This window comes from Enoplosus armatus, chromosome 4 (genome assembly GCF_043641665.1).
Source record: "Enoplosus armatus isolate fEnoArm2 chromosome 4, fEnoArm2.hap1, whole genome shotgun sequence".
Lineage (NCBI taxonomy): Eukaryota > Metazoa > Chordata > Actinopteri > Centrarchiformes > Enoplosidae > Enoplosus > Enoplosus armatus.
The window spans coordinates 9,311,666-9,322,292 of NC_092183.1; the positions used below are offsets into that span (position 1 = coordinate 9,311,666).

At 41.2% G+C, this 10,627-nt stretch overlaps 1 protein-coding gene across 1 annotated transcript in view; it reads left to right on the top strand.

Moving 5' to 3' along the window:
- The window catches only part of LOC139283777 (dmX-like protein 1), a 46,441-nt gene extending 37,868 nt beyond the window's left edge, over positions 1-8,573 (top strand). Inside the window, exons 45-52 of the mRNA XM_070903814.1 lie at positions 233-380; positions 3,521-3,581; positions 4,049-4,176; positions 4,733-4,810; positions 4,982-5,073; positions 5,269-5,321; positions 5,750-5,967; positions 7,818-8,573. Coding sequence (XP_070759915.1) covers positions 233-380; positions 3,521-3,581; positions 4,049-4,176; positions 4,733-4,810; positions 4,982-5,073; positions 5,269-5,321; positions 5,750-5,967; positions 7,818-8,060 — 1,021 coding nt within the window. The 3' untranslated portion in view covers positions 8,061-8,573. The remainder of the gene's footprint in view (positions 1-232; positions 381-3,520; positions 3,582-4,048; positions 4,177-4,732; positions 4,811-4,981; positions 5,074-5,268; positions 5,322-5,749; positions 5,968-7,817) is intronic.
- The last annotated feature ends 2,054 nt before the right edge of the window (positions 8,574-10,627 follow it).

The window sequence follows — 10,627 nt, forward strand, 5'->3', positions numbered from 1 at the left end:
ACAACACTCTTCGAATTCTTAGATAAGGCTGGCAGAGATTTGGCTGAATTTTTTTATTTTCTTCTTCTAACTATTATTAGTCTTACCTTGCTTTATGAAATTGTCATCAAGTGTTTCCTGCTAAACATGTCTCGGATCTATCTCTGATCTGAACGCACAGAGATTACTTTGATATCAGTCTTCTCTTTAAGATCAAAGTACATTTTAGACCTCATTATTATTCTCTCTGTAGTGTTGGGGGTGATGACTTCCTGGTGGTCCACGCACGTGACGACTTTGCCGCTCTCCACGGCACCACGCCGTACACTCACAGTAGCCCCGGCACACCCATCAACATGCCGTGGCTGGGTGGAGTGCAGACGGGCCGGGGTGCATCTGTGGTGAGCTCTAGACCTGAATTTGTATGTGATAATATTACCTTGGCCCCTCCTCTCCTGCTTTATCAAGTTATTTTCCTGATCTCTGTATTGGATTGAAGGGCCGTGCGAGTTGTTTTGCATGTTTTTGGCCATTAACTGCAAATTACTTATACTTTTTATAGCGGGCAACTGTTTTCTAAAGCATACAACTTTGCATACAAATTTGCTGCCTTTCTTTGTCTAATATGATCATAAGCTGAGTATTTTTGTATTTGGACTGTGGACAAAAAAAAGCATTTTAAAGACGTCACCCTGGCCTTTATTAAAGTTGTTTTCACTATGATCTGACATTTTATTATATTATAGATCAAATGATGATTTGATTAAGTGAAACAACATCGTCACATTTATCGATAATTATCGAAAATAATTGTTAGTTGCAGCCCTAATTTTTCGGTTTCCTACCCTTTTGGAAGCCACTGTTTCATTTAAAGGTTTAGTTTAGTTTTTTTATTTTTACTTTTTTAAAATACTTTTTTATTTTTCAAAAGTGAAAGCAGTGAGGCACCGCAGTGATATACTGTTCAATCATGAATGTACAATAACTTGAATCCCCTCCCCTCATCCCTTCAGGTCCACTCCTTTTACATTTTCCCTCATGCTTCTTCTCTCGCGTTCACCATTCATTCACCTCTCCAGCTTTTCACTCCTTTTACATTCACCCACTCACATTTCAACCCCCCCCCCCCCTTCCTTTCCCCTCTGACCCATATTGTTGTGCAATGCTGCAAGGTTGTCATGTTGAAAAGACTAATGAGTGAAGTTGTTTTTTGCATTAAAAAAAGATTGCTGTTCAGTAGCCAAGTCTCAGATGTTAGAGCATCTCTAAATGTTTTACAGTCACTTTTGGAAACTACATAAAGATTATAAAATAATCAAAAACTGAAGCTGGCTAACTGTTAACTGGATTATCTAAGTGCTACATCCCAGAGAGTTCTTGTCTTGAAGTTTGGAAATTAATGTAAACTTTGGCAATATGCTTCAGACAATCGGGGTCAGCTGCAAAGTCAAGTAAACACAGTTTGTTGTTCAGCTAAACCTCGAAAAAGACGGCATACTGATGATTGCCACGGCTTCAGTGTACAGTACTCTTCACTGCTTTTCTGGAATTAATTGATGTTGTCTGTTGCTCTGGATCTGCCCTTCTTTGTACTCAAAGCAAAATCCTCAAAGCAGTTTAAATGACTTTAATTAATAATTCATCTTTGTCGGGGCTCAGTTTGCCAAAAGCGTCATGGCTGCTAACATTAGCTTCCCTCATTGACTTACAAAGGAGCAAAGATGTTGCTGACTGCTACAGCTTGTGAGACACCAGGCCCAGACCGCTATCATTTTTCATGCTGGAAAAGTCTGTGAAATCCATTTTTACTGAGCAGAGAAACTTGGCGGTAGCAGTGGGGAGGGAGATGGATTTGATTGTGGTGGTAGCAGTGTCTTTGAATCGAGTAGCTGTGAGTCATGTTTGTTGATATTAAGCAGCACGCTCATTGCTCTTGATATGCAGGCTGGACAGAAAGAGCCACTCTGCATCGAAATTATTTTACCAACCAGGCAGTGTGCTCAAGGTTGGAGCAGAATACATTAAGAGACAATAATAAATAAAATCCTTGGCAGACATTGCTGTTAATGTCTGTCTCTCTGGGCCACCAGTCATAATACGGGACAGAAAACACTAACTGAGCTTCACTATATTAAGACAATTTATTCTATATGATGGTTGAACAGCCATCCATTTAGGCAGCATTAAATATGTACTTTGGCATAATGATTAAGATTAGAATTCTGACCTTTTTAAGTGGCTTTTATCTACAGATGAGCCCCTTTCAGACACACACCTTGTTATGTAAACATTAATGCACTTTTTATTTTTACATAAAAGATAATGACAGTCTTACTAAATCAGACCCAGTAACATTTCTATGGCTTGAGCCTGAATTGAATGCAGTCACATTAACGTAAAGGCTTCAGCACAACAATCTTAAATAGACACAGAGAGATAAAACACACGTCTTGTTCACCTTAAGAGCAATGCAAGTGCAAGTGTATCTCTCAATTATTATCTCAAGACAATACAATCTGTTTCATAAACCGTGTGAATTAGCCACTTTTAGGTATGGAACAACGGTCATGTGATAACTGGTGGTCATATGCGGTGATGGATCATATCTCTGGTCTCTGGCATCAGATGTGAATGGTGTCCTTGATCTTTGTCGACCTTCCTCGTTTTGTTCTGATGTTTACGGACAGCTGATGTCGTCTGTTCATTCAGTCTCTTGTCCAGGGTCACGTGATGTCATACACCACTCCAGTTTTCTTCGGCAAAAGAGGTTTAAAAATAAAAGCCTCAAAGCCACAACCACAAAATTAATCAGATTGGTGTTGTGTTGAAGTCCATTTCTCTATTGATTTGTGTTTTCCACTTACCTAGACCAACGCCCAAGCCTTACCCTAACCCCAACCAGTTATCTCTGCGACAGCTAACCTACACCCGTTCCCTAACCATGTAGGGCAACAGTACGGGGAACAGTATTCAAATGGGAATACCGTAATTTGAAGGGAGCATTCCTCACCATGGCAGCTGCATGAATGATATTATGAATATCCACAAAAACACGTTACATACAGTATATGAGAAAATGGGAATTAAATAAGAGTCCCAACTTCATGTCTTGTCATTCTATGTTTTGGTACAGTCAGACTTTATTAAATATGCAGAAGAATTCTCTAATAAATGAGGAAGTTGATGAGAAAGTTTATCAGTAGATTGACTGTGACAACAGTCCTCTGAATATCCAGCAAATTAAACTTCATCGTGTGGCTTTTCCTGGAAAAGTCCTGTCATGTCTGAATGAAGCCATAATATTTACCTAAAAGACACCCAAAAAAAGCCATTACTTTAGCAGATGGAGGAAGCTGGCAATGAGCTGGTGTTCTATGTGTGAAAAGGGCTGTAAGATAGTGTAATATTGTTTAACTCTTAGCAGTTTGTCCTTGTTGTAAAGAAGTACTGTTTATCATAATGAAGTTCTGCATTGTTTTCTACTAATGTTGGCTTACTAAAAATCATCTCCTCCTCCTCCTCTTCACTTTTCTTCTCCCAGATGATCAAGAGAAATATCAACAATGTGAGAAGAATGACCTCCCATCCCACACTGCCTTACTGTAAGTACAACTCTGATGTCTGTCAGTGTAACAGAAGAGAAGCCGCATCTTAAAGGTGCTTTAGAGACATCGTATATCTCATGCTAAAAAGAGCCTTCGGAGGATGATTACATCACCCCAAAAAGTTTATATAGATATTTAGCAAGTGGCAAAGTTTTTCTTTCTTCTGCTCCCAGTGCTGCTGTTGATTTAGAAAAGGCTGAGTGAGCTCTACTTGTTACAGCCTTGTATTTTCCAGTCAAACTGCAGAGCGGGGATTCGGTTGCGAGGTGTTTGGGTGGAATAATTCCCAGCAGGTCGCAAGAACAGTTTTTGGAAGTGTGTGTGAAATAACCTTTCCATCATCAATTATAAAATGGATGCTTTTGGGAAACAAAGAATTGCCAAAACCTCATGTTGGGACCAGAATGCTCATCGAGATGCACTGGAAAATTTGCCGAATGGATGTTTTTTTGTGTGTTTTTCAGACCTGACAGGAGCTCAGGATGGTAGCGTGAGGATGTTCGAGTGGGGTCACTCTCAGCAGATCATCTGCTTCAGAAGTCCAGGCAACTCCAGAGTCACCAGGATACGATTCAACCACCAGGGAAACAAGGTTACAAAGTCACACTCATACTGTACAAGGCAATTGAACAGTTAACTGCCGCCATGCAGATGTCAAACTATCCTTAGCTTTACAAAATGACTGCATTGTGATGTGAGCCTGTCAGATTCTGCAACATTTTCACACTTGCTCTCACAACTTTGCCATTCAGGCACGAACCACAGTGGGGAGTTTGGCTTCAACGCACATTGTTCTTCAGCTGAGTGATTCAACTGCTCTGAACTCAGGCACTCGCCTCGAGCTAATAATTTTCTCAGATGGTGCCTCTCCTGTGCCAGTGCTATCTTATGCGCTTGTTCTGGCCAAAAGAGTGAAATATGCTTTAAAAAAAATAAATAAATTGGAAAGAGAGGACATGCAGAGCACTTGCTTTTAGTTATGTAAGTGGCGCTTGGACTTATGAGGCTGTTGACGTGTTTTGGAAGATAATTTGAGCACAATCCAGAGTGAAGCTTCCCACACATGAGGAGCACCCGACAGCCTGTTTGTCTGTCTGATGTAAAATAAATGATAATGCTAACTTAACGTCTCTGAATGTTTCGTGTAGTTCGGTATCGTAGATGCTGATGGAGGTTTGAGTCTCTGGCAGACCAACACAAGCGGGAATGCACCCAAACCATACCTGGTAAGAGACTCACAGAGCCAATTAATATGCTGTTTGTTTTTGGTTTTGTCTGCCCAGACCTTCGTAGTGTCCTCCCGCTTTCTTCCTGTCATTCTCATTTTTGTTTACTCTTCTTCTGCTTCTCTATTACTGTCACTATTACTAAGCGTCATCTTTGTTTCTCTCTGCCAGACGTTGCAGTGCCACAACAAGACGGCTCACGACTTTGTCTTCGTGGGCTCCTCCTCCCTCATTGCCACTGCGGGTCTTTCCACAGACAACAGGTACGAGAGACTTGGAAGGAGAGTCGTCTTCAAAAACTGCCCCCCCCCCCAATTAAACGCTGTTCCATGAACTTCTAATTAAATGCTGAATATTTCCCATTCAGCTCTACTATTCTGTGGCCAGCAGGGATAATGACATGCCTTTTGATTACAATGTTAGAAAGGATGGTAATTTGGTAATTTTTGACTCCACAGGAACGTGTGTATGTGGGACACTCTGGTGACTCCTGCGAACAGCCTCGTGCACGGTAAGATGCAGTTTTTTGTAACAGCCTCTTTGACTTTGAATCAGCTGAGCAATCAACAACAATTTTGATGACAGGCTAATTGTTATTTTTTGAAGCAAAGATTCCAAAAATCAATGTTTCCAGCCACTCAAATGTGAATATTTGCTGTTTTTCTTCGTCTTCTGTAATAGTAAACTGAATATCTTGACTGACTGTCGATCGAACAAAACAAAGAATTTAAAGAAGTCTGCTTGGACTTCTGATGGGCATTTTTCACTTTTTTCTGACATTTTATTGACCAAACAATTAAGAATTAAGAGAACGAAACCCTAGATATTGTGTCTCTTCTTGTCTCTGTCCACCAGTCTTAATGCTTCACTCAATACTATCCTGCTCCTTCTGACTTATCCATCTTGCTCTCCTCGATATCCCATCCTCTCTCTCCCTAGCTTTCTACTGCCACGAGTCCGGTGCTACCGTGCTCTCGATGGCCCCCAGGCAGCAGCTGCTTATCACAGGTGGGAGGAAGGGCTGGATCAGCGTCCTGGAGCTTCCCCACAGGCACCAGCGCCAGAGCTTCCAGGCCCACGACTCACCGGTCAAAGCACTGGCTGTGGATCCGACTGAGGACTGCTTCATCAGTGGGTCATCTGAGGGCAACATTAAGGTATTTTAGACTGAGTTCACTTCGGTCATTTTTCATGCCCAAGTTAATTGATGCGATTAAATACATTTCTATTTAATTAATATGTCATTTTCAGGTGTATTCCAGACGGGGGAATATATGAATAGTTTTAATGAAATATATGAAATTTTATACGGGAGCTTCACTGGGAACAGTAATTCTAAAAACTTTCTGATTATGAAAACAGTTTTGATCACTTCCTCTGCACAAAGTTAACCCGTAGCTGACACAACGGTCCTGCCGGGCGTTTGGCACCCAGGTGTGAATGTCTCACCCTCTCCTCCACATCAACAATCAGATGACTGTTGCTGTCATCCATGGAGACAGTGAGCGCCATCAGAGTCGATCGAAACCAATGTCACACTTGTGATTACCCACCTGCTCGGGACAACAGTGTGAATGATGGGAGACTAAAGTGTGAGGTTAAAGTGGGGTGACACGGGGGAAAAGGCAAAGGAAAGTGTTCTGACTGAACAGGCAGGAGATGTGACTGTCTTCAGCTAATGTATTTCCACAGACCGCAGGTCTTTTATCTTTTTGACTTGAATATGTTGGCGCAGATCACACAGCCGTCACTCCAAGGATGAAGCGGCTGCGTCACACAGATGTTACAAGAAATGGTGCAGAGCACTTCTGCTTGAAATTCAAATGACGTCCATTCCGGATGATTGCTCACAAAAAAAACTCCAAAGCTGCTGTGTGATGTTACTCATCTGAAGTCATTAATTGTATATTGGCTGATAGAAAATTTAACACGGGTGTGCTGCATATTTATAAGCTTTTAAAGTGTTTGATGAGAGTCCATGGAACTGGGAGATTAACGAATATGTACAGACTTTAGTCTATATTACCTTATCAAATAATAAAGCTCCCAGGCTGGGAATACAAATCAAATCATGCTCAGAGCTAAGCATGGTTCTCAGTGGGTGCTCATTGGTTCCTATCTTTGAAAACGGGTCACAAATATATAGTTTAATGAGTGTATGTATATGTGGGATCTATAAGGGATATTACCTGACAAGTTGTACTTTCCACCAGGTTGTGATGCCTCTGTGAAATCCAACAATCATGGAACGTAAAAATGATCTCGCTTGTAAACGGCCAACAAAGAGCCAAATGTAATCAAATTAAGAAATACCAGTTGTTCATTTACTAATGTAACTCTTTTTTTATTTTGCATTTCTGATTTCAACATCATGAAATATACAGTAGCTGGTTCCCGGGCCTCGGCATTCTCACTGTCTGTGTTGCTTGGCAACATCTAGCTAAACAGGAAGGGGGTTCACAAGGATGTCAAGTCAGGAGTTTTAAAATCCTGAAGTTTGAAACGGGGATAGAAGAAGAGACGTTTTACTGATATCTTGAACATAAGTGGACATACTCAGCCCACGAGAATATAGACTAGTGCGTCATCCTGCTGCACGATACGAACTGTCTTTCCAGTGGAGCTAACGTTACGTAGCGCTCTCACTCCCAGACCAACAACTTCACTGCATTAACATGAATTTCAGATGTCCTTGCTTTCTTCCTCCGGCCGTTGAACATTCAGATTCAAATTCTTATTTTATTGGTTACACAAATAACCCTAGCGCAAAGCTTTTTAGCTAAGCCTTACTGTTGTAACAACGGGCATGTTAATGCAAACACCTGCGTCATACAGTAGGTGTAACCTTCCAGCCAATCAGAATTATCAGTGGCCGTGGTACAAGTCAAAATAAACCACAGCGTTCTTGTACCTATATGAGGCTTTGGTTATACAGATAATACTTAGTCTTTTAAAATACAGACTATCAGCTGACTTTTCTTCTTCCCTTCTTCCCTGGACTCCCCAGGTTTGGAGCCTGGCCACGCAGTGTCCGCTCTACACCTTCCCAAATGAACACGCTCGCCAGTCGCTGTTCAGGAACCTCGGCACAGGCGTCATGCAGATCGAGGTGGGCCCGACCAACCACATCTTCTCCTGCGGTGCCGACGGAACCATGAAGATGAGGGTCCTCCCCAACCGCTTCAGTGTTGTCAACAACAACAACAACCACCACGGCAACCTCAAGAACGACGTCAAGTTCATCATATAGAGAAGTGTAGAAAAGTAAGGTGTTGAAGCAATTTCTAATAATGTGAAGTGCATTTTATGATCAGCACTACTGTTGCGGAGATACCTTAACACCTGATTGGAACTGCAGCCGTCATGGGTTCATTTTGGGGGAACGATGCCATGACAGAACAGTGTTATCAGCCAGGGTAAATGAAGGTGGACTCATTCATAGGATTTACAGACTTTTTCACACAGTGAGAGAGCGTGTCGTCTGATCCAGGGCGCTCAAGAGTGACCGTGCAGTGAAATGATATCATCTGCTGTGCTTTGTGAGGGACAATTTGGCATCAAAGCCGACCAAACGCAGGAGAGACCTCTCTACAAGTGTTTTAAACTGTGGTGGAAGTTAAAGTGGGCACAAGGTAACGACCGAGGGCACAGATGATTGGAATAAAGTGAAACTGAGATTCTCCAAAACAAACTGCCACCTCAGTGTCGACTGAACGTGGAGAGCCTTGTCTTTTTTTTTGCACAGGAAGTGAAGCTGCAGAAGGAGCAGGAGCGACGAGAGACTGTGAAGAGTCTAACGCTGCAGCGTCTTATACAGCATCACCTTATCTCTTAGGTCACATTAGTAAAGCAGTCGTGATTGCGGAAGCTCCTCTGGAATCGCTGCTGGAGCGTTCATGTGATAAAATGTAAGCAGTGTCTCTTACAGGGACGATAAGTGATCCCTTTAGGGGTTTGAACGTCACCACGAGACTGCGCGACACTGTTGAACCCGCTCAGCACAAAAGCAGTAAAGGCCAGTGGACGTCGTACGAAGCACATTATATCCAGTCACAAGGATTCCCGGCGCATTCTGGTGCTCCATCTAAAGTTTTGAACACAAATGAGCCAGCTTGGTTGGAAAAGCAGAGGACCAGGATCGAAACACATTTTAGGAATTACAGGATGTCAGTTTCATTTCACTATTATTGTTTCATGTTTATAATTTTAGGCTTTGGCTGATGCCCTTTTCCCAGCCTGACTTGAAATGGAAACACAGGAAACGTTTTTGATTTTATGAAGGTGGAAATAATAAAAATCTTAAATTTAAAGCAATAGTTTTTGGCTTCCTGGTGGAGATGTTAGATGTTAGAGGAGGAGATTGATGGCACTCTTATCTTAGACAGTCGTGTCAATGTTCTCATCTAACGTTAACTCCCACGTATTTTCCAAAATGTCGAAATTTGTGACTTGAGTTTACATGTGACTGCCTGAATGCGCTGTTTCTCTTACACTATTTGCACATAAGAATTAAGCTAAATTATATGTAGTGTGATGCATATAACTACACGAGGCCGGTTGTCGGTAAAGCAGCCCAGGCCTTTGGTAATAAGATTAATATAAGATGTACAATGTTTGTTTATCCCGGCCTAGATTTAATCAGTGGTATTATTTTTATTATTAAGTGTCCTTAATCTCTGAAAAGGACTTCTGCCCTGCTGGCACAGTACTGTAGTACTGTTGGTCCTATTATTGATTATATTATTAAGTTGCACTAAGTAGCTTTAATATAACGAGGCCCTTGTTGGTATGGGACACCATGAATAATACCTTTTCTGGCTACATTGTGTTTTTTGAAATGTTCAATATTAAGCTTCAGAACATGTAGCAGGAAACTTTGCTGTTGACAATGGAAAGGGGTTTGGGGTGGGGCAGTGAAACAAATTTTAATGAATATTCTATTTTGTTGTGGAAATGTTTTATTTGAATAACAATGCACTTCCCCTTCATCGACTCCAAACTTTCATTTTCCTTAGGGACCGTGATCGAAAACTGCCTTGGAAACAATATTGTTTGCCTTGTAGTATTCTTCATTTTATTAGCAGACTTGCTTCATCTGGCTTGCTACTACTTCCTTTGTCACAGTTATAGTAATTTACCTTCACTTCACCTTGTTTTTTTCCTTTACATATCATCCACATGCAGCACATTTGCCTTCAGTACATGCTTGGAAAATGTAATCTAGGTTGGTGTGTGACATGATGAGTCTTCCACATAAATAAGGAAGGGGTTCATGCAAACTGTCCTGTAGCTGCTTAGTTTGAAGGAGTATAATCCATTAAGCTAACTACCCATAGAACCTTGTTGTGCTGCTGTAGGGAAACAAATGTACATTAGCTTTGATTTCAGGGAGGATAAACTGAGGAAAAGCTTTCAGATGAAGCAGATTTATTGCAGTTGTGTATATATCCATAGACGAGGCTTCTCATAATGACTGCATACTCATAACGACTAGTCGTAGATGAACAGTGGGTAGACACTTTATGAAGAATATCATTCTGTACAAATACAGGTATATTTATGAAATATGTTCATATTTAGGATTATAGACTGATCGATCAAAAGGCTGATGTAATCTTATGTCCTGCTTTTTTTCGCCTCTTACTGGGTTACCATTTCTTTCTTTTTGCTCATTTATTTCCTGATGTGGGTTCCAACAAACACAGCGATTTTTGTTATCCCCACAAATCAAAGTGGTTGGAAAATGATGTGTATTCCTGCAGTAACTTGAGAATAAAATTATTTTTATCAAAGCCAAACTATATGTACTCCTGCAGA